General features: G+C 41.4%; 1 protein-coding gene across 2 annotated transcripts in view; it reads left to right on the forward strand.

The window, feature by feature from the left end:
- The window catches only part of ARSB (arylsulfatase B), a 212,380-nt gene that overhangs the window by 185,525 nt on the left and 1,805 nt on the right, over nucleotides 1–25,050 (forward strand). The window contains exons 7-8 of one of the 2 annotated variants that reach the window (XM_032277510.1): nucleotides 17,873–17,995; nucleotides 19,145–19,596. In XM_032277510.1, coding sequence (XP_032133401.1) covers nucleotides 17,873–17,995; nucleotides 19,145–19,410 — 389 coding nt within the window. In that variant the 3' untranslated portion in view covers nucleotides 19,411–19,596. Of the gene's footprint in view, nucleotides 1–17,872; nucleotides 17,996–19,144; nucleotides 19,597–25,050 lie in introns of those variants that run through there. The other variant, XM_032277517.1, reaches the window with a different exon arrangement.

The raw sequence follows: 25,050 nt of genomic DNA on the forward strand, positions 1-25,050 counted from the left end.
CTAAACATTCTTGAATCAGATGGAAAATTCAGTTCTGTTTCATTTTTCTCCCCATCTTAATTGGTTTTCCATATGCAAGTTCAGAAGTAGAATTTTGCTGTACACATCATCCTTAATGTGAGGAGCACCAGCGTCAGGGGAATGAAAAGAGGCAAAACTGGCTGTTAGGGAGGGAGTCTCTCTCCAGACTCAGCTAGCCAGCACAGATTCAGATTCTGCCCCTCAAATGAGTCATTTCATGAATGTGGCTCAAGTGTCTAACAGTTAGCATTTCTCAGGAAGCATGTTGGGATTATGGATGTGAAAGTTAATTGTTTCTTTAACAATTAAAAGAATTGTTGTTTGAGAGAGATTGTTTGCGAGAGGACTGAGACTTCAGGAATCTCAGGAAGTCTGTCTGTTGAGCTCCGTAATCATGCTGCCAAATTCAAATCTGCATCTACAAATTCTTGAGCACTTGAGGTGGGTGCTCTCTGGAGCTGAACCTTTTCAAAGCTGCTCTGAAGAGCTGGATGCCTTCATGTTTCCTTCATATTTCATTCTAAGTCAATTGTAGAGCTAAGAAACCATCTTTGCTTACTGTCTCAGATGTGTTTCCAGTTTTCATTGGAAAGAGAAATTGTGTTCTGAATCCCAGTTCATGTGAGACCTTGATAACGTCTCAAAATATAAAACATTGTTAGTTTCAACAGGGCTGCTGCCAAGAACTAGAGGAGGCTAGAAAGAGTTATCTCAGATGTTTGTTTTTTTGCCTTTGGCAAGTATCACCAGTGGCCCTCATGTCAGTGATTACAGGGTTTGTGTAACATGCCGAGGTTTGGGCGGTGGGTAGCAATGCTGTGGAGGGCTGGCCTTGGAAGAATGCCAGTTAGCTTCAGTTTTCTGCACTGTAATTGTTGCCACTGCTACCCCAGTGTGGGCTACCAGGGTCAGGAGGGATGGCATCACCAAGCTCCCCCGAGAGCAGGCCTGCCTGATAGCCGTTAAAAGGCTGATTCCGTGGCCAGGGCCATCCTTCCAAATTAAGTAGTAAATGAACATTATTTCATCCTTATCCAAAAATGTGCTCAGAGCCTAGACACGTCTTTCCTGCACACCAGAATATGAACTGTACAACACAGGGTGAGCTCAGCCTTCAGCAAGGCGTTTTGGATGGTGAGGCTTTGTGGTTGGGATTGCACTAAATGCCATGTTGGGGGTGGGGGGGTCTTTCTCCTTTCATCCCTCGCCAGAGGCTCAGCCTGGGCCATGCTCATCACCATAATCACAGGCTGAAGAGGAATATTTTGGTTTTACTTCCCCCGCCTTTTTTTTTTTACATACAATGCCTATTTATAGCCATTTGTTGACAGACTCTACCAATTACTTGAAAAAACATGTATTTAGAGAGAGACAGACCAAAAATGTGTATTCAGTGGTAGCCCTAGTTCTGTATTCAATTAGCATCTGCTGGTACCAGAACTGGAGATGGCTGTCTGTTGTCACTTTAATTGAAGGATGATTAGAAAAAAATACTTGCTCTTCTTCCAGTCTTATCTTTGTTGTTACCAGCTCATCAGATCTGCAAGTTCATGTTTATTATGGCCGTTATATGTTAAAAGCCTGGTGCATCTTCTGTCTCTAAGTCATCTATAACATCCTGGTGCCAAATCCAGTCATCTCCTTTACTGCTTTCTCATACTTTCCCTGTCTTTGATATTAACCATTTTCTCCATGGAGTATTTTCCCTGGCTTCTGAGGCCTTCTGCTAATCTGATTCCTCCTCCTCAGCCTTTTAGAGGCTCCTTTCCCTCTGCTTTGCCTTTCAAATGGTGGTTCTTTCCAGAATTCCATCATCCTCCCTGTTCTCTTCTCAGTCCATACATTTTTTCCACCTTAAATACAACCGGAAGAAGTGGAGACAAGGCACCTAGTTTGGGAGCCCAGGACTTGGCAGAGCACATGGGACATTAGAGAGGGGTTACCCAGTAAAGCTATCTTAGAAGCAGCTGAATATACAGGATCTCTCTGACTCCTACCCTACCCCGAAAGGCAGGATGGCTTATGGGGGCAGCCGAAAGGTGATGGAGCCAGAGAGAGTAGGTAAGCTATTGTCCATGGTGGATATGGGGAGGGGCAAACTGAGAAGGTTGAACCTGTTTTGATGGCCAAGGCCGGGAGATGGATGTCAACATCCCTATGTGAAATGTAGGAGTGGAGCACCATCCCAGGAGTGATGTGAGAAGGAAGTGAGAAGGCTGGGCTTTGTTTCCTGTGTGGGTTCACCCAAGCTAGAGATACTAGGGGTTGGATAGATAGAACAGTCTGGGTTAGAGATAAGATTCTGGAGTCTATACTACCCAGCTAAATGTTGGGCATGGAAACTTGAGGAATGAAAATGTTAAAGAGATGAAAAGAGAAAAAAGAATAAGCAAAGGAGCTGAAAAGAATGGCAGGTAGAAATGAGAGCTAACCCAGATGGAGCATTTTCTCTGTGCCAGGCACTACAGTAAGCGCTTTGCATGTATTTTCTCACCTAGAGACTGAAAAGGGGAAGGACACCTTACAGAGAAGAAAATTTCAAAAAGAGAGACCCTCCTTCTGCCTTGATCATCTTTGTCACTCTTTCTTTACCTGTTTTATTGACCCATCCGTAGGGCCCTTCCTGGATCTTCCTAGGGAATTGGTATGTCTTTTGGACTCTCCTGGCACTCATGCATTTTATTTATTCAGGCAACAAATGTTTATTCCACTATTTTAGAATTTATTGTCGTTAGACAAAACTATTTTATTATTACTTGCAGGACTCCAGCTATTCATTCTGAAGATTTAGTGTCTAACACACATAGTGGTCAACAAAGCAGATATTTGTTTAGTAAGTAAATGAATAATATGAAATAAGTTATTTATTCAAGACTCAATTTAAACCAAAGCATGAGAAGACCACTCATCAACCTATTTCAGTTACAGATGGCTTAATTTACTACAACAGTCATGAGCTGAGGATTCATTGAATGGTTGTTTTCTGTTGTTTATGGTTTACACTGCTCCATCTACACTTCTGGCTAATGTCAGACATTAACCAATTGTTGAAGTTCCCTGTAACACCAGCACATTCTCTGAATACTTATTATGCACAATGCAATAATGATTAACATTTGAACTCTGTCTAGGCTGAGTAAGCCACATCAAAGCTCTTTTTTCACTAGGACTTTTAAAATATCAAATATGAACTGAGTGAGTAGGTGTCAGAGAAATTGACTTTGTAAACTGAAAATCATAAACTTAGATTCATTTGAAATACGTCATGTGGAGTGCATATATAAAAATTATGAGCATTTTGATTTGTCCCTTGTAGGTAATAAATAACATCTGTAATATTCCTCCTCACCTTTTTCTGATTAGCTTCATGTCTGGCATATTTTTCCCAACACCCCTGTTTCGTGTTGTAAGAATTTCGCCAAGGACAGACAGGATTCTAAGTAAGGAGGGAGGGTGTAACAGAAACCTTGGGGCCATCAGGTTTAAGTTCAGAAATGAGGGGAATACTTAATGGTAGTCAGGCCTCCCTATTTTACTCTTCTTTGGTACACGCTGGCAGAGCTGCACAGGCCCGGAGAGGTAGCAGTGCCTGTGAAGGGCACAGGGTCTGGGACCCACTATAATCCAGACCCACAAGCCAGCCCCTCCTCCCCAAAGCTGGAATGGCTCCCAGGACCCCTCCATCCCCACATGCACCTACACCCACATGAGGGCATCCAGCAGAGTGCCCTGGGCCACCAGTGTCCCCTGGGGTCCATGGAGCTGGAGGGACCTCTGGAGACTCCCAAAGGTGAACCAAGGTGAGCACTGGCCAGCTCTGCTTTTAGCTGTTTTATATGATGGGCAGCTGCATCGAGTTTGTTTGGAAGGAAGATTTTGCCCTTAAAAAGTCTGAAAACCACTGCCTTAAATGCGATATTTCAATAACTACTATATCATGATGATAATAATAATAGCTAACATTTATTGAGAGCTTACTATGTGCTAGGGACCCTACTATGGGCTTTCAATGTACTATCTCATTTAATTCTCCCAAAAAACCCTGAGGTGGTTACTCATTTTATCAGTGAGAAAACAGAGGCTAAGTAAAATGCCCATGCTTATAGTTATGAAGTAGGAAAGCTGGCCCAGTTCGTCTGGCTCCAAAGCCAGATATCTCAATCTTGCTGCTAATACTGCTATTATTTAGCTCTGGCAAAAGTGAAGAGGCAGCTTGGACCACTGGAAAACACCACATCACATGTTTAGTAAGTGCCTGTGACAGTCAGGCATGAAACGATGCTTGCGCTCCGGTTACTCTGAACTACACACTATCCCTCTTACCCACGTACTGTTGCATTGGCTCATCTGTAGGGCCCTTCCTGGATCCCCACTGGCCTCACCTAATTTTGGGAAAATTTGACAAGCAGTGAGACAGATGAATAAGGGTAAAAAGAAAAAAAAAAAGTGGCTTGTAAATACTCCTCGAATATCCTGGCTGATGCAGCATTCTTCCTCCTCCTCCTTCCTGTCATCTCTCCCCTTGCCTTTCTCCCCCACCCCACCTCTCTTCTTTGTTTCCTGTTTTCTTTTTGCTTCCCTTGTTGGCCCTGTCTTCTTTGCCTTGTATTAGATTCTTTAGGCTCCTATTTCAGGACAGCTCGCATCTACTCTTGTTTCTACACTAGGACACACCTGCCCCTCTCACTACTCAGTGTTAGTTCAGTGGCCTCAATAAACACTGGATGTTTTTATTTTATTTCATGTTTGTGCAATTGAAGACTATTGAATTCATTGAGTTTTGTTTTTGTCTTTTTCAGAATGATATATGAATTAGAATTGCACTTTTGAGTCAAGAACCTTGGTGGGTTTTGCTTTTGTTTTTAACAGGGCCATAAGTCTAGGAATGGGAAATTAGTTCATAAAATTAGTAGCAAGCAAATTTAGAATCCACTACAGCACCTATATCCAGCTTATAGTGAGCCTGAGAAGTAGTCTCCTACAGGATGAGATTGATTCCAGCAGTGTGGTTAGATATTTTGAAATGCCTAAAGAAATGTTTATGCTCAAGTTAAGGTTGCAGCAGAAATCATGTAACTTGAGAATTTCTGGGGCCTAAATGTATGGACACTACAGAATGTACCACATCACTTTGTGCCTCCAACCAGATCACTCTTCCACTGTCCACTTTCCTCCCATGCTGCCTCCAGCACACACATACTTGCTTCATCCCCTCAAAAAAATAGTAAAAATTGAAATCTTTCTAATGCTTATTCAGCCTTCCAGTTTCATCTAAGACATCACTTCTTCAGGGAGATCTTCTCCTTTCCCTGGACTAAGCAAGGTCCCCACCTCGTGTTCCTAGAGCCCCCATCCCTGGCCACAGCACCCTTCATAATTGATCATTACTGCTTGTCTCCTCACCTTCCCCCACCTGGCTGTGTGCCCAGCTGCTAGGACTAGTTCGAGGAGTATTTGCTGATGAAGTAAATGAATATTTTAGGGGGACCATGGCAACAGGGTCCAGATACTTCTCAGCTCTCTGCTGCCTCCTTCCTCTTCCTTTCCAGACTCTGATTCCTTAGCAATTGGCAGGACATCTCTTTGTTTCTTCCATTCTGAAATTCACTGACCAACTGAGTACATCCATGCTCATAAACATTTGATTTAGTAATAAAATCTATTTTACATGAAAATGCCAATTAGAGTAAAAACTGCCCGCTCCTCCCTGTCTGCACTATGTGTAGGATAAGTGTGGAGGTGGGGAAAAGAGCATCATCTTCTAAGGAGTGGAAGTTGAACATCTCCTAGGTGCCCACTGCAGGCAGAATGGAAACAATGGGGTGGATACTGTAGGAGGCACAATTGAGTTCTTTCAAATTACTCCAGCTGACCATCCATGGCATGGGCTACCTGGTGCGGCAGGAAGTCCTCTAGGGCAATAGCTATTGTTCTAGGGCAATAGCTGTGCAAAGACCATCACAAGAAGATGGTAATTTCAGGCAGCCCATGTTGGGCCAGGCTGAGCCAGACAAGAGGCCAGGGCTGAGCCGGGCTAGACTCAGGGAACCAAAGATAGGTTTGAAAGGGACTTGACCCCAAGGCAGAACCAGAATTGGGAATCTCTGTTCTATTTCACTCTATTTTTACAATTCTGGCCAGACCTGTAGTGTGGCCTATAGAATTTAGGTGGTGTTACCACATTTTCCCCCACATAATTTTCTAACAATACCTTGTTCCCTTGGCAGCTGGTTCAGATCTCACAGTCATAAAAGGGTTGGACAGTTGGTCACTCCTTGACTTTGACTGCTGTCAGTCAGAGGCCATAGGCTCAACATATATTGAAATGATTTTTTCAGTTGGTCACTCAGTTTTAACCTATGTGCCTGGGCTTATGGAAACCACTGTGGAAATTCAAGAGACCTGTACCCAGGATCTTTATACTTATGGTGCACAGAATGCTCACCACACATAGGATCTTATTTCCTCTTCACACTCTTTCTGTGAGGTAGGCAGTATTTTGGTTCTCATTTTGCATACAAGAAAACAGGAACTCAGGGTGGTTAAATGACTTAATAAGATAGCAAAAAGAGCTTGTTCTAAAGGCTATTGAAATGCCAGTGATTGATTTCTCTGAGTTCCTTTTTAGAACCAGAGAGTGATGGCATAGGGCAAGCTTATTCAAACCCATGGCCGACAGGCTGCCTGTGGCCCAGGATGGCTTTGAATGCATAAACTATCTTTTTTTTTGCAGGGCGAGGGGGACAGAGTCTCGCTCTGTTGCCCAGGCTAGATGGAGTATGGTGGTACGATCTCGGCTCACTGCAACCTCTGCCTCCCGGGTTCAAGGGCTTCTCATGCCTCAGCCTTCTGAGTAGCTGGGATTATAGGTGTGCACCATCACACCTGGCTAATTTTTGTGTTTTTAATAGAAACAGGATTTTACCCCGCTGGCCAGGCTGATCTTGAACTCCTGGCCTCAAGTGATCTGCCCGCTTCAGCCTCCCAAAGTGCTGGGATTATAAGCGTGAGCTACCACGCCTACAAACTTTCTTAAAACATTATGAGTTTTTTTGCAATTTCTGTTTTTTTAGTTCATCAGCTGTCATTAGTGTTAGTGTATTTTATGTGTGGCCCAAGACAATTCTTCTTCTTCCAGTGTGGCTCAGGGAAGCCAAAAGATTGGACATGCCTGGTATACAATATGCTGCTACTCCATCCAAAACAGCTCTGCACAGCCCTGCTTCCCAGCTGTTAGGGGCCTTTTTCATCTTCAAAAACTAAGCAAATTAGTGATGTTCACTAAAACATTGCTAAAAGCATCAGTTCAGAGTGTGGGGGCTTCTAGTCAGTGTATTTTAGGGAACTAATTTTAGGGATAAATTATTTTTATGTCCACAGTGATCTTTTTCTTTTTTTTTTTTTTTTTTTTTTTTGAGATGGAGTTTTTCTCTGTTGCCCGGGCTGGAGTGCGCAATCTCAGCTCACTGCAACCTCCGCTTCCCAGCACGATGACTTTTAAAAACAAGAATCTAGACAACAATGCATACATGCACATCTGGATATGTAAGCCCTTACCACACAGCGAGATGAGAGGGTGGCCTTGGCCCAAGCCTGCAGTTGTTGGGACATGCAAAAACATGAGCAGACTGGAGATTTGAGCCACATGTGCACAAGTGCAGTCATTCAGATGCAGCCTGGGTGCGCTGATCTGGGCAGGGGACTCACAGGCTCTGGGCCTCTGACTAGCTGGCACATGAAGGGCCTTAATGACTTGACCTTCACTTTGAGTTTGAGATCCTTTGAACTTTTGTTAGCATGAGCCATGAAGAAATGGTCAGCCAATCAAATGTTTAGTGTAAACTACATTTTAGCATAAACTTTAAGAGACACATTTGACTTACATAATAAACAAACAAGCTACTTTTAAGAACTTTTAAGTACAAAAGTTGAAGATAGTTGTTGCTAATTAAACCTAAGTCTTGCCTGTACATTAAAAACATACTCGAGAGAATTTCGAGATTAGAAAACTCCTGAAGAACCAAATTTCCGAGAAAGCTGGGGTGTTTTTCTCACTTAGCCCAAGTGACTAAGTTTTACTGTAAGTAAATATGCATACATCATTAAGTGTGAAGGTGTCATCACACTGGCAGGAAGAGTCAGATGGATTGTTAGCAGAGAATGAAATTTTACTGGTCTTTGTAAATTGTAAAATGATCAAAAACAAATAGAACGCAGTAGAAATGAATGGCAGGCCAAACAAACCAGACAGAAAAGGGGCTATAGACTAAAAGTGGTAAATTATAGCTTCCACACATAAATCTTTTTACCCTAACCCTGTTCAAATTCTGAAACATAAACAGCAAAGCAAATATAGACCCTCTCTAAATCCACAACAGAGAAGTGAGTCTGGTTGCTTTTTTGTTTGGTTTTATTTTGTTTTTCTGTTATAATAGTGATTTTTGCCTTCTTTCCTCCTCTTTATAAGGTCTTGGGTAGAAGAGGTTGTAAAAGAAAAGAAAACTATATTATACTGATGATAACAGCTACCATTCAATAATAGTTATTAACGGATGCTATTATCTATTTCATAGAGCAAGGATTAAATGAGTTATACATAGAACACTTAAAGCAGTGTTTTATGTTTATAAGCAGGTAGTATTTAAGTATTAGATGTTATCATCTTTAATGTTGACAGTGTTGATAGTAGTCTTATACCAGATATTCTGCTAAGCACTGTATATGCCTTATTTCACTTGCTATTATTGTATTAACTTTATAGATAGTAATCTGAGGCATGGGAAGTTTAGAATGTTGCCCAAGATTGCACAGGTGGTAATAACATTTACTGCACACTTTCTATATGTTGTCCTTAGTACTAGACATTTTTAGTGTATTGTTGCATTTAGACCTCACAACAATACTGAAACTGAGGCCTAGGGAGGTCAGCTAACACCAAGATCACACAGCCAGTGAGTGATGGAGCTAAGATTCAAACCCAAACAGTCTGGCTTCAAAAGTGCATGTTCTATAGTACTGCACCGTGGCCTTCTGGAACAGGGCTGGCAAGATGCTACTTCAATCATACAGCTCTTTCCTCCATCCTCATTACCATCCCTAGCACTGCTTTCCTTCAGGGTCACAGCAGTAGGTTTCCTAACCCCCATTCTTCAGTCATGCCCAGTTCATTGTACTTGAGCAGCATTTCAGAGAGGAAGCTCCCCTAGACCCTCCCATTCACCCTCTAGCACTGCTGTGCCTCCTCACTACCTTGCCAAGCCCTTGCTTACCCACCTCTAATGCCAGAAAATCGCTCTCTCCAAGGAAGCCCGTTCTTTCTGTCTTGGGGAAGTGCTGGTAGAAACACATTCCTCGTATTGAGCCAAAATGGTGCTATGTACCTTTAACCTCTCTGTGCCTCAGTTTCTTCATCCATAGGGCTTTCATAAGGATTAAATTAGACACAAAGTGCTTAAAACAATGCCGGAGGCCAGGCATGGTGGCTCACACCTATAATCCCAGCACTTTGGGAGGCCGAGGCGGGTGGATTACGAGGTCAAGAGACCGAGACCATCCTGGTCAACATGGTAAAACCCCGTCTCTACTAAAAATACAAAAATTAGCTGGGCATGGTGGCACATGCCTGTAGTCCCAGCTACTTGGGAGGCTGAGGCAGGAGAATTGCTTGAACCTAGGCGGCAGACGTTGTGGTGAGCCGAGATCACACCATTGCACTCCAGCCTGGGTAACAAGAGTGAAACTCCATCTCAAAAAAAAAAAAAAAAAAAAAAAATGCCTGATCTATGTTATTTTTGCTAAATATTAGCCGCTATTACTGTTTTATTATTATTATTTCTCTCTATGGCTTCCACCCTGAATGCTTTATAGTACAAATTTACTCCTTCTTGAATTCACTCTTTTTCACCATTTTGTCAGCTGCAACCTGCCCTCCAGGATACTATGGTGGCCTTTGTGATGACTTTGCAGGCTCCATACCATATCACTCCAATCTGCCCTACATGCATCGTTAAGAACTGCCTTTCTAGGATATTGCATTTGTACATCATTTCCCTCTTCAGAAGCCCAACTGGTTCTTGGTTGCTTTCATACTTTAGATGGATTATTAGGTTCTCTATCAATTTCTTGCTTTTCTCTCTGATCATGAAAACTTCCTGTCTTCCATGGACTTTCCTCCTCTTATTTGCAAGTCAGCTCACATATTTATTTTGCTTAAGTATTATGTATTTAAAAGTCTCAAAGGCTGTATACCAAAATGTTGACAGCAACTAATAAATTAACAGGTCATTTTTATTTTCCTTTTCATGTTTCCCTGTATTTTCCAACATATATACAACAAACATATAAATTGCATTGTTACAAAAAATACTGTATGTTTCATCAAAGTACAGTCATAAACTATATGATACTTACCAAAGTCAAGAGGATGCCCTGTGCAGTCAAGAGAGTAGGATTGCCTTTCATGAAGATTAGAAGTATCTCCAGGTCTCCCTCAGTCCCTTCCCTGTTTGATGAACCCATTGCCAATTACTAATCAGTGTACTTCAAACTACATATTAGCCAGGTGTGATGGTGCACACCTGTAATCCAAAACAAAATGTAGGCCAGGTGTGGTGGCTCACACTTGTAATACCTCAGCACTTTGGGAGGCCAAGGTGGGAGGATTGCTTGAGGCAAGGAGTTTCAGACCAGCCTGGTAACATAGGGAGACAATTACAAAAATTATAGGTGCCTCTTTAAAATTTCTTTTGAAATTTTTTTTAATTAGCTAGGCGTGGTAACACATGCTTGTGGTCCTAACCACTCAGGAGGCTGAGGTGGGAGGATTACTTGAGCCTGTAAGCTCAAGCCTATAGTAAGCTGTAATCTCACCACTGTATTCTAGCCTGGGCAACAGAGTGAGACCTTATCTCAAAAAATAAAAATAAAAACCAAAAATGTAGAGAAGTACAACATATTTAACAGATATTATAGATTCTTCCTTAAGGGGTTGAACTCCTCTGTTCAAATGGGGGTGGTGAACCTGGACCCCTACCCACTAACTCACCATCCTACTTTAAGACCACTTTCAAGTTACTTCCAGAACACATTTTGGGTCTGGAGAACACAGTTCTCCACTGAAACCACCAGTCCACTTCATTCTGGTAACAAGCAACTCCCAATTTCTAGGGGTTGCTCAGATAAGGAACACTATAAGTTTACTACATATTATGTAACATATTTCATTCTTCCTAAAATTTTCTGCTGAGCTTCCCATCCAAAATCAATACACACGGCTAATCCATCTTATAACCGAATATTTCTGTCTGGCCAGAAAGCTTATTATCTCAGAGGTGGCTTTCAGCTCAGAAGGAAACGAAAAAAATTTGTTTGTTTATACTTGCCTCTTAACTCTCTAGTTCCTGCCCAGAGGCCAACAAATCCAATGCCCTTTTCTCATTCATCAAGCTAATAGATGGAATATTTAGCTCTTTAGATTTGACGTCTGAAATCTTTTGCTCTTTTGGCTTCTGCAATGTCCTGTTTAACTGGTTTACTTCCTCGTATTATTTTCTTCTCTGCTCCATTTGCTATTTTCCTTTGGACCTCAGTGGTCTGTTTCTGGGCGTCTGCTCTCTTCTTGCTTCCCTCCCTAGACAGCGTTTTCACTTCCAGAGTTAAGCCATTACTGCATTGGGGTGGTACTCAGTGTGTGCCTCAGTCTGTCAGACAGAGGTCAGTCCTGGAGCTCCAGCATATCGTGGAGACATCTACTTTAAGCTCAAGTTAATTCCTAAAGTCAGTATGTCTCATTCCAGAATCTTGTGCTCCCCACTATTTCCCATCTCAACATCTCCATTCTGCCGATATCAACACTATTCTCTCAATCACCAAACTCAAAACCTTAGAATTTTGTTTGTCTTTTATACGCTTTTGTCACCAAATATCTTGGATTTCCCCTTCAGAACTTGTCTTAGATGTCTCTTTGCTCATCACTTCCTGTTGCTGAATTCTAGAACACAGTGCTTTATTACCACATACAGTTGTTAATCAACAGATATTTCTCAAATCAGAATCTAGTCCGACTCTGTCAAAGAAATTTTAAAAGTTTCTTAACATTTTAAGAAACCTCTGCATCCTGTCTCTGGTACTGACAATTTATCCAATACACTGTCAAGTTAATAGTGAAAACACCCAGGGCAGCCAAAGCAATCTTGGGAAAAAATTAAAATGGGAAAATTCAGATTTCCTGATTTCTAAGGTTACTGCTAAGCTTGACAAGTCCATGTAGTGTGGTACTGGCGTGGAAATAGACATAGATCAGCTAGGTGTGGTGGCTCACACCTGTAATCCCAGCACTTTGGGAGACTGATGCAGGAGAATTGCTTGAGGCCAGGAGTTTGAGAACACCCTGGCCAACATAGTGAGACCCTATATCTATATAAATAGATAGACAGAGATAAATCAATTTTTTAAAAACTATAGATCAGTGGAATGGAATTGAGAGTCCAGAAATAAACCCTCATGTTTATGGTCAATTGGGTTTTGATAATGATACCAAGACAATTAAAGAGGGGAAGAATACTCTCTCAAACAAATGGTTCTGGGATACCTGAGATACCCACATACAAAAGGATGAAATTGGATAGGTACAGTGTCTCATGCCTGTAATCCCAGCACTTTAGAAGGCTGGAGTGAGAGGACTGCTTGAGGCCAGAAGTTCAAGACAAGCCTGCGGAACATTGCGAGACCTCCATCTCTATAAAAAAGTAGCTGGGCATGATGGCATGTGCCTGTAGTCCCAGCTAGTCTGGAGACTGAGATGAGAGGATCACTTGAGCCTAGGAGTTTAAGGCTACAGTGAGCTAAAGCTGAGATCGCACTCCAGCCTGGGTGACAGAGTGAGATCCTGTCTCTACAAAAAAAATTGAAAATATAATACAGAACACAGTTTAGCCAATTTTTAATGCTCTGCAGTGACTCAAATGATTAAACATAGACTTATCATATAAACCAGCAATTCTACTTGTAGTATCTACCCAAGAGAAATGAAGACATATATCCATACTGACGTTGTGCATGAATGTTTGTGACAGCATTATTCATAGCAGCCAAAAAGTATAAACAAAGAAGCGTCCGTTAATTGATGAATAAAGAAAATGTGGTCTATTTTTTGGTAATATACAGCAATGAAAGGAATATTATTCATTAATAAAAAAGAATAAAGTGGTGATACATGCTACAAAATGGATGAACTTTGAGAATATTATGCCAAGTGAAAGAAGCCAAACACGAAAGGCCACATATTGTCTGATCCTATTTATATGAAATGTCCAGAGTAGGTAAATCCAAAGAAGCACAAAGTGGGGTAAGGGTTGCCTGGGGCTGGAGGGTGTGGGAGTAAATGGGGATTGACTGCTAATGGTGCAGGGTTTCTTTCTGTGGTGATGCAAATGTTCTAAAATATGTTACGGTGATGGTTACACAGCTTTGTGAACTGTCATACTAAAACCCATTGAAGTTTACACTAAAAATGGGTGAATTTGATCATATGTGAACTATATGATACACTCTTTAAAAAATATATTAAAATTCCTCTGTCTCCCTATCGATTAGAAGAAAAAGTTGCCAACTCTCTGGACCTTCTTCTATGGCTGTATCTCCCTCCAACCATAATCAAGAAATACTCAGCCATGTGCAGTGGCTCATGCTTGTAATCCCAGCACTTTGGGAGGCCAAGGCAGGTGGATCATGAGGTCAAGAGATCAAGACCATCCTGACTAACATGGTGAAATCTCGTCTCTACTAAAAATACCAAAATTAGCTGGGTCTGGTTCCGTGTGTCTGTAGTCCCAGCTACTCAGGAGGCTGAGACAGGAGAATTGCTTGAACTCAAGAGGCGGAGGTTGCAGTGAGCCGAGATCGCGCCACTGCACTCCAGCCTGGCGTTTGGCAACAGAGTGAGACTCTGTCTCAAAAAAATAATGAATAAATACTCCCTGTATTTATGAACTCACGTCATTAGGTCAGGCCCACCCAGATAAATCTGAGATAATCCCCACATCTTACAGGTCTTACCCATATTTATATCTGCAGAGTCCCTTTTGGCATGGAAGGTAATGTATTCATAGGTTCTGGGAGACTAGGATCTCAACATTTTGGGGGACCCTTTTCCTGCCTACCACACCCTGTTTTATGCTTCTTTCTATTGCATAAGAATCTCACACATGTTGACAGATGGAAAAAATATATTATGCAAGTACTAACAGCAGCAACAGTGACAGCTAAAACTAGGCTATCTATACATCAGACAAGTAGACTTAAAGGAGGAAAGCATTATTAGAATTAAAGAGGGAGTTTTCAAAATAGTTCTCAGTCATAGGAGAGATTTTTAACATACTTCTCTCAGTAACTGATACAACAAGCAAACAAACAAAAATGGCCATAAAGATACAAAAGATTTGAGCAGCATAATTAACAAACTTGGCCTAAATGATATACGGATCGCTGAGCCCAACAACATCAGACTACATATTTTTTACATTGGTGCTTGGAAAATTCACAATATTAAATGTACATGTTGGAAATGAAAATGTTGAATATCTGTTACTCAAAAGGTTATAAAAAGAATAACAAATTAAGCCCAAAGAAAATAAAGGGAAGGAAATAATAAAAGTTAATAAAATAGAAAACAAACATATTACAGGGAGGATCTACAAGGCCAAAAGCCGGTTGTTTGAAATGACTAATAAAATCAATTAAACACTAGCAAAATATATCTTGGACAAGAATGAGAAGCATGAATTGCCAATATCAGGAATGAGCAGGCAGTATTACTACAGATGCTACAAACATTTAAAAGATAATACAAAATAAAAGTTTGCATTGTACTACATAAATTCCTAATAAAATACAAGTTATTGGGCCGGGCACGGTGGCTCACACCTGTAATCCCAGCACTTTGGGAGGCTGAGGCAGGCAGATCATGAGATCAGGAGATCAAGACCATCCTGGCCAACATGGTGAAACCCCATCTCCACTAAAAATACAAAAATTAGTGGGGTGTGGTGGTGTGTGCCTATAATCCCAGCTACTCAGGAGGCTGAGGCAGGAGAATCTCTTGAACCGGGGGGGTGGGTTGCAGTCAGCCAAGATTGTGCCACTGCACTCTAGCCTGGCAACAGAGCAAGAGTCCATCTCAAAAAAAATAATAATAAAATACAAGTTATCAAAACTGACAAAAGGAAATAGAAAATCTGAATGGTCCTATACCTGCTCCATAAATCAAATCAATAATTTCAAACCTTTCCACAAAGAAAACTCTGGGCCTAGGTGGCCTTACCAACTCTTTTTTTATGGATGAATAGTATTCTGTTGTATCTATATACCACATTTTCTTTACCTACTCATCTATTGATGGACACTTAGGTTGATTCCATATCTTGGCTATTGTAAATAGTGCTGCAATAAATATGGGGGTGCAGGTATCCCTTTGGTATACTGATTTCCTTTCCTTTGGATAAATAGTTTGGTGGGATTACTGTACTGTACGGCAGTTCTATTTTTAATTTTTTGAGAAACCGCCATACAGTTTTCCATAATACCTTTACTAATTTACACTCCCACCAACAGCACGCACATACATTTTTAAAGCTTTTATAAAACAGCACTGTCTATTATCCCTTGGCACATAAGTCTTCTACTGTATTTTAAAATGGCTGAAGGATGCACTGAAGTCACAATAGCAGCAGCCTCTGGAGGAGTAAATGAAAGGACAGAGTTTGAGGACAGGGACGAAGGAGACTTCGACTTTGTTTTTATTGTCCAGGTTTTATTTTTTTAAAAAAAGCAAATATGGCAAAATGTTAACATCTGTTCATTTTGGATGATGGTTCATAGGGTGTTAGTCATATTATTCTTTGTAATTTTCCCTCTGTTTAATTTCTCAAAATGAAAACAATAAAGTCGAAATAAGAGTATCTTTCATAGTTTAGTCTTAGGCATATTTATTGTTTAGGTATTTTATGTTCCTGTTTGTTTTAAGAAAAAAAATGTGTATAAATATAAGTACAGATGAGACAGTTAAATTTCCTTTTTTTGTTTATGTTCACAAAACCTGCTTGTTTTATTTAGCATTCTTTGGTATCAAAATGTGGCCTTCATACAAACTTGTGAGAAGTAAATCATGAGAGTTCACAGTTTTACCACAGCCTGTATGTTAGCAACCACTTCCTGTGATAGACATCCTCATGCACCTCAAGTACTAGAAGCATCCGTTTGTATTGGAGCCAAAATACCCACAAGCAGAGAAACAAGAAGTCAAAACAATTTTCCTCATTTGTGCTAAAGATTTGTTGCTGTGTGATTGTTGAGACTGAAGCTCTGAAAGCACCAATGTTTGCTGGATCTGTCTCTAACTTGTCTCTACAAGGTCATTTCCAAAAGACTGCCAAAATAATGTCATGTCCCGCCTTTTCCACCACCGACACACCCTGCATGAAAACCCCAAGGAGCACAGAAGATCTGCTTGGGTGAGGATGAGGGCTCTCTCAAAGTCTGTTATCAAAGAAAGGCAGACAGATGGACTAATGGATTAGCCACTCCAATGGAGTCTGTTCTTTTACACACATATTACATATTATGACAATTAATTACTAGGCTGGTGGTTCAGCAACCTTTTGAAGTGATCCCAAGATGATTGCCATGACCATATTTGAAAAGCTAACAGATAAAATATGGGCTTAAAACAGATTACATGTTACTCAGCTAGGCTCTAACCATATGCATAGGTCAAAGTGAGGCGAGGGCCCTCATGGACCCACCAGGATCTCCCATAAGAGTAGAACTCTTGCCTTGTTCATCACTTCTTTCATAAGCAGGCAAAGGAAGGAGTTATTCAAAAGAAGGAACGGAGCATGCTCAACCCAGGCCCTTTTGTCTGTCCAGTTTCTAGCCAGCCTGTCACCTGGATCTATAAGCACTCTGGCCTGCTCTCAGCTATGCGCTAGCTCAAGGAGCCCAATGGGTGTCCAGCAAGATCAACGATGAGGGCCAAATCTTTCTAAGTCAAGGGTCAGTTACAAACAAGATCTCTCTGCTGCAGATCTGAAGCTATATTCTCTCCAATCGATTTTGTCAGTAACAGAAGCTCCATCTGTGTATCCTCTACCTCTTACTTGGTTTCACAGTTAAGAGGGGGTAGAGATTAGTAATTGCTCCCCACAAAAGCAAAAGATGAACCTGATGATTAATTAAGACCTCAAAAATGATAAATTAATATAATCCATGATACCAGCCAATAATTTGTATATCACATTTATTCTTATCCCCATAGTTATCCTGTCTGAATAGTTAACTGAGCACTGCTCACTTTTAGATTTCATAAGAGTTGTTAAAAATAAATCTTTGTACTCTATCGTGGCCTACATGAACTCTTATAGCTTGAGATGGCTGCATTAAAATGTACATTTTGTAATTTCTTATACTAATTACATAGGTATAAGTATACATAGAAAATGTATTTAAATGTTTAACAGGCAAAAACAAAAACCAAAAAACCAAGTCACCCTGCTGTAACAGAATACTGTTCTGCATATGGCCAGCTGTACATTGGCAGAACATAGCGATTTTAAGGATGAATTAGTGTTGTAATCTCTTTGGGATTTCCTTTATATTTGTGGTGGTTTATGACTGACGTTTCGTGTAACTGTAGCTTTCTGTTTGGATTTAATAAAAGATTCATTTCTGTGGCAAGATGCACATTTGCACTCCAGTGTTGAATAAAAGCTACTGTTCTGCGAGGGTCTAAAATGCTGATTTATAATGACACGTTCCAATAACAGCGATCTAATTCTTTCATACTATTTCTTCCCAGGTCCCAGGAACAGCATGCCTCCAGCAAAGGATGACTCTTCTCTTCCAGAACACTCAGCCTTTAACACATCTGTCCATGCTGCAATTAGACACGGAAATTGGAAACTCCTCACGGGCTACCCAGGTAGAGTGCTTAGCTTAGCAAACTTCCCTTCTCACAGTAGACAAAGCAGGGCTGTATCCTCAGGGCAGTGTCTCCAGTCTACCTTCACTCCTGGGATTTTATTCCCATGGTCATTTCTCTGGAAAGGGAGGACATACTCCCTCTTGTTCTATTTCCCGCCTCTTCCTCCTTGGTTCCTCAAGGCTCCTAAGCCCTACCACTCACCTCACTTTGCTCAGATACCTGAAATCTTAACTTGTCTTTCTAATCTTTCATGATCCCTCCTGATATATGTCCTAAAAAGACAACTAATTATTCAGGGTATTCTTTTCCCATTTCTGAGACTCCGCCTGTTCCCAATTGCACAGCTTCCATTCTTGTCATGGCCTGAGTAAGCTTTCCCAGTGGATAATCAAGGAGAAGTTTACCGAGTAATAACTGCCTTTTGCAAAACCTATCTCTGGGCCTGCTGAATGAGGAGATAATAAGAGGAATGGTTTAACCTACTGGTCTTAACCAGAAAAAGAGAGAGAGAGAAAGAGAGAATTAACTGTAGCAGGGGTGAAAGGGAGAAATGTCACTCTGATGCTTCATGGAAAATATGGATTTTAAATATGTGTGGCTATCAAGCATAGCACATTCGGGTAGCAAAGAGGATCTCTGAGAGCTACACCCTCAACCAGTGGTGCCGCTGGGGAAGGAGGTTGCTCCCCTGATTAAATTCTCTAAGAGTAGCATATTTTCAATACTTTTAAAATATGTGGGATGATGGTTAAGGCTGTGATGTAATTAACCAATGTTTATAATGAGAACATTCTTGGCATTGCAATAAGACAAGTTTTTTTGTCTGGGATTGTCCCATGTATTGCAAGGCATTAACATCACTGGCTCATGCTCACTAAATGCCAGGAGGACCCCTATGCCTCAGTCCAAGGACATACACACATGCACACTCATTTCTGGGTGTCCGTGCTTGTGAAGTAGTGAGACATGCCTAAAGCACCAGAAGTCGATGTCTGAGAAACATCTAGAGACAGCATCTAGGGCGTCGCATCTTTTTATATGTTCTCACCCACAACCCAGTGCAGGCTTGGCCACAGACTCCTTTCCTGAAATTAGAACCTGCCTCTGTGCTTCTCCCTCAATAAACTGTTTTGTTTTCTTTGCTAGGCTGTGGTTACTGGTTCCCTCCACCATCTCAATACAATGTCTCTGAGATACCCTCATCAGACCCACCAACCAAGACCCTCTGGCTCTTTGATATTGATCGGGATCCAGAAGAAAGACATGACCTGTCCAGAGAATATCCTCACATTGTCACAAAGCTTCTATCCCGCCTACAGTTCTACCATAAACATTCAGTGCCTGTGTACTTCCCTGCACAAGACCCCCGCTGTGATCCCAAGGCCACTGGGGTGTGGGGCCCTTGGATGTAGGATTTCAGGGAGGCTAGAAAACCTTTCGATTGCAAGTTGGACCTCAGGCCTTTTCTCATGGCTCTTGTCTCGTTTGTTATCCCAACCTGGGTTCACTTGGCCCTTCCCTTGCTCTTAAACCACACCAAGGTGTCTCATTTCAACCCCTAATGTATTTAAGATGCTGATAAAATCTGTAACACTCCTGCTGTTGGCTGGAGCATGTGTCTAGAGGTGGGGGTGGCTGGGTTTACCCCCTTTCCTAAGCTGTGGGACAGCTGGGAACTTAACTTGAAATAGGAAATTCTCACTGAGCCCTGGAGGCTAGAACAGCTGGCTCTTTTAGCCTCACAAGTCAGACCTTAGATTCCCCTCTGCCAATAGCCAGTTTTATTGGAGTGAATCACATTTCTTACACAAATGAAGGGAGCAGACAATTATTAATGGTCTGTTGGCCAAGACTTCTCCCAGTTGAAGGATCATGTTCAAGCACTCCATGTGAACCCCTCTTGGTTTACCCCTTACTCGCTTATCTCATCACAGAGCACAAAGCTCATTCTGTTGTTCAGGTCAACAGCAAAAATGCCTGCACCTTGATTTTGGCTTTTACAATAAAGAAATGTGATTTTACCATAATTTATTCTTCCCCAGCCATTGCTCATTCTGTCTAGACTTCCTGCCACTTCCAATTCTTCTGTGGCTTTTCCTACCTTTCCTTTTGACCTCAGTGTCCTATCCCTGGGAAGGCCACTTTGCTTCTCTACCTGAGCACCCCTGATTTCTGGAACACTGTTGAGCCCTGCCTTCCTTTTGCCCCTAGGGCTGAAGCTAGAGGCTTCCCTGTAACAGGCAGTGGAGTTGCTCTGTGAGGATGATGTTCATGGTGGACACTAAGAGGGCTGGGTGGGAGATGCTTGACTTTGTGGCATCGGTTCAGCGAGGCTTTTCCTATGTTGCATGGAGTTAATCATTGTGATTGTGGCTTTATCTCATAATATATTAACACTTGCACTGCTATTTACTAGCAGTGAGAAGAAACCTCCGGAAAGAATATGAAAAAGCAAGTGGCCAGTGTCAGGGATACTGGGCCTTGGTAAAGCAGAGGAGGGCACATCCACAGTCCTCGTATTCTCTGTTTTACTGCTTGTATTGAGGTTCTGGGGTCTGGGAAAGAGGGTGCACGGTTTGACCTGCAGCCCTTTTTCAATTCCTCTAATGTCTTACTAATGTGGATCAGTCCATATTAGCGCTAGAGAGTGTCAAACCCAGAGAAATGTGTGCAAAAATGATACTCTTTTCTGCATTAGCCCCACTGTTTTGTTCGCCTATGCTTGGAACACTGCCTAAAGGCACTCAATACATTTTTTTAATTTTTTATTTTCAATTTTTTATATTTTTTTGAGACAGGATCTCACTGTGTCACCCAGGCTGGAGTACAGTGGTACAATCACAAGTCATTGTAGCCTCAACCTCCTGGGCTCAAGTGATTCTCCCACCTCAGGCACCCAAATAGCTGGAACTACAGGTATATATCGCCACACCCAGCTAATTTTATGTTTTGAAAAGACAAGATTCCCTATGTTGCCCAGGCTGGTCTTAAACTCCTCAGCTCCAGCAGTTCTCCAATCTTGGCCTCCCAAAGTACTGGGATTACAGGCATGAGCCACCATGCCTGGCCTCATTTTTTTTTTTTTTTTTCTTATGAGACAGAGTCTTGCTCTGTCACCAGGCTGGAGTGCAGTGGTACAATCTTGGCTCACTGCAACCTCTGCCTCCTGGGTTCAAGCGATTCTCCTGTCTCAGCCTCCCAAGTAGCTGGGACTACAGGCACGGGCCACCACACCCAGCTAATTTTTGTATTTTTAGTAGAGACAGAGTTTTACCATGTTGGCCAGGATGGGCTTGATCTCTTGACCTCATGATCCACCTGCCTCGGCCTCCCAAAGTGCTGGGATTACAGGCATGAGCCACTGCACCTGGTCTCATTTTTTAAAGTAAATGAATAAATGGACAAATGAGTAAAAGAGAAAGTCTCACACCATGAAAGATGCTAGTCCAATGAGCTAAATACAGAGGTAATATAAATTTCTTCCAACTGTTGCTTTTCTGTTCGCAAGATGCCCCTCGTGGGATAGGAGCATAATCTACATCACTGGCCAGTCACAGGACTCTGTTGCCAGGTTGTAGTGTCCTCTCCACAGTGGGGAGAAAGGGAGCTGTGCCTAGCAAAAGTACTCTCTTGTCAACAATTTCCATTTCTATTCTTTATAGGACACTAGAAACTAAAAGCGACAAATAATCTGATGTAGGTCCTTGTATAGCCATCCTTCAATTCAGATGCAATATTTTCTGGTCACTACTAACCTGTATTGTATTAAAAGGAGACTATTGGAAGGAAATGGTGCTAGAACTAATGATATCTTTTACCAGCCTTCACTCAACTCCTGGGTTGGCAAACAGCAGGCCAAAATGCCATCACCTTCCACTTGGAAGCCTATGGCCGACAGCATGAAATAACTGAGCCCACATGTTCCTTCCACATCTTCCAAATCCCAGGGTTGTGTGTAGGTAGCCATTGGAGGCCATCGCTACAGGCATCTATCTATTATTGCTGCTGTCCCCCCCAACAGCTGTCTCCAGTTCTAGTTCCTTGGTTGCCAGCCAAAATGGGGGATGTTCTGCATTCAGTGGACTTCAAAAGAGTTTTGAAGCCTAATTTTTTTGTAAAACAAGTACTTGAGATTTTGGTTTACCCATAATAGAATGTAGCTCATTAGATTCTCTGATTCTATACAAGAATGTGAAAAGATTCATATGTTGTTGTTAGAAATAATGTTATTTCTTTCCCTTTTTTTTTTTTTTTGAGACAGAATCTCACTGTGTCGCCCAGGCTGGAGTGCAGTGGTGTGATCTCAGCTCACTGCAACCTCCGCCTCCCAGGTTCAAACTATTCTCCTGCCTCAGCTTCTCGAGTAGCTGGGTTACAGGCACACACCAGCACACCCGGCTGTGTTTTGTATTTTGGGTAGAGACAGGGTTTCACCATGTTGGCTAAGCTGGTCTGGAACTCCTGACCTCAAGTGATCCACTCACTTCAGCTTCTCAAAGTGCTGGGAATTACAGGCGTCAGCCATTGTGCCCAGCAAATTTTTTACCTTTAAAGAAGGTTTTGCTTATTTAATTGTGAGCTCATTTTTCTGTGTTACTACATGATTGTTTCAGATTTGAGGGACAAAATAAAATTAATTTTTCAAAATGTGTCAGCCATGGGTATGGGGCTTCCATTTGGGGGAGGAGAAAGTTCTGGAACTAGATAGTGGTCATGGTTACACAACATAAATGTACTTACTGCCACTGAATTGTATACTTTAAAGTGGTTAAAATGGTAAGCTTTATGTTCTATTACAATTTTTTAAATGTGTCCACCAACTTTATGGTATGTAAATTGTATCTCAGTAAAGCTGTTAAATAAATAAATATAGTAAAAATTTTAGAACTAAAAAAAAGTATCAATCATTGCCGTAAGAATGTAAACTATAAAATAAGGCATTACAGGGAAGTCATGGAAGGGCAGGAGTGAAAACAAAGTGGCAATAAGAGAGAGTGTTAGTTCTCTATTGCTGCGTAACAAATCACCTCAAAACTTAGCAGCTGCAAATAGCAAACATTTATTACTTCATACGTTCTTTGAGGGTCAGGACACTGGGATTGGTTTAGCCCAGTGGTTGTGGCTCAGGGTCTTTTGTGAGATTGTGGTCAAGCAGGCTTATGGTCATCCAAAGACTTGAGTGGGGCTTCAGGCTCCACTTCCAAGCCGACTCACTGACAAGGCTGTTGGCTGCAGGCCTCAGCTTCCTTGCATCTCCACAGGCTGCTTGGATGCCCTCACAATAGCAGTTAACTTCCCCCAGAGTAAGCAAGCAGGAAATAACAGGGCCTTTCCTGACCTCGTCTCCAGAGGTGTACACTATGACTTCTACCATTTTTCGGTTCGTTAGAAATGAGTCATTAAGGCCAGCCTATATTCAAGGGAAAGATAGTCTTCCTTTTTGAAGGGAGTGCCAGATTTGTGGACTTATTTTACACCATGTCAGAGGAAAATGGTCTCGTTTAGCCTCCTGGGGAATAGATTGTCCAGTCAAGTCCACATGCATTTATCAAATGCTGCTATTTGAAAAGAGGTGGTAGAAAAAGCATCCAACTTTGCTATTTAGCAGTAGAATAACCATGAACAAATCACTTCATCCTCTCTATGCCTTGGTTTTTTTTCCTGGTAAAGTGATGGGTTGAATTAGATAATTGCTAGTCTCATATCTCTAGTGTCCAGAACAATGGACACTAATATAATTAGATATTATATTAGCACATAGATATTCTATAAATGTTGATTGATTGACTCTCAAATGACCGAACTCCAATGTGAGGATGTGAAATAATACTATGCTAAAAGAAATAGCCTGAGATTTTCTAACCTCATTTTCTAAATCTCATTTTCTAACAGTATTATAATAAAAGCTGCTGAATTTTTTGAGTGCTTACTATATGTCAGGCATTGTACTACCTGCTTTAAAAAGAATATCTTGCTTCATATAATATTTTTCTTGTCCTTTTTTTTTTTTTTTTTTTTTTTTTGAGACAGGGGTCTTGCTCTATTGCCCAGGCTAGTCTCAAACTCCTGGGCTCAAGAAATCCTCTCACCTCCGCCTCCCAAAGTGCTGGGATTATAGTGTAAGCCACCATACCCAGCCTTTAATATAATTTTTAGATAACCAGAAGTCATGTTTAAATTCATTCAATCTTAATTGTAAAAGGCTTACTTGGTTTTCATCTCTTCCATTTTTTCAATAACTAATCTTTGTTCAAGTGTAAAATATTTTACATCAAGAAAATAGCCAAAATGGGCTTGTAAACGTAAACATTTGTGAATAAAACATTTTAAATGCAGAGAAATTCACTATTTGAAGAAACCTTTTTGTAAATCTTTTTGTAAGTGCAAATTTTGGCTTTTATATTTACAAAACTTAAATACATTAACTGAGGTTTCCTAAATTGAGGTTTTGCTGCCCAGGTTTTCCTGAAGAAGGATTCATACCCATTATCAGATTCTAGGGAGGAGGTATAGTGACCAGAGAAATGATGCAAACAAAACTAAAGGCATGGCCCCTGCCCGTAAGAGGCTTACAACCTAATTCTGTGATATAAAGTTCTTTTCAGCTTAAGTGTTTTTAAGAAAATTGGCCAGGTGCAGTGGCTCATACCTGTAATCCCAACATTTGGGGAGGCTGAGGCCAGAGGATCGCTTAAGCCCAGGAGTTCAACACCAGCCTGGGCAACATAGTGATACCCCCCACATCTCTACAAAAAATTTAAGAATTAGCTGGGCACGGTGGTGTATGCCTGTAGTTCCAGCTGTTGGGAGGCTGAGGTGTCAGGATTGTCTGGGAGTTTGAGATTGCAGTGAGCCATGATCACACCACTGCACTCCAGCCTGGGTAACAGAGTGAGACCCTGTCTCAAAAAGCAGAATAAAATGCCAGCCATATTAGTCAGGGTTCTCTAGAGGGACAGAACTAATAGGATAGATGGATATATGAGAGGGAGTTTATTAGGAGAATTGAGTCACATGATCACAAGGTAAAGTCCCACAATAGGCCATCTGCA

Source organism: Sapajus apella, unplaced genomic scaffold (genome assembly GCF_009761245.1).
Source record: "Sapajus apella isolate SASKATOON/1434 unplaced genomic scaffold, GSC_monkey_1.0 scaffold1, whole genome shotgun sequence".
NCBI classification, from domain to species: Eukaryota; Metazoa; Chordata; class Mammalia; order Primates; family Cebidae; genus Sapajus; species Sapajus apella.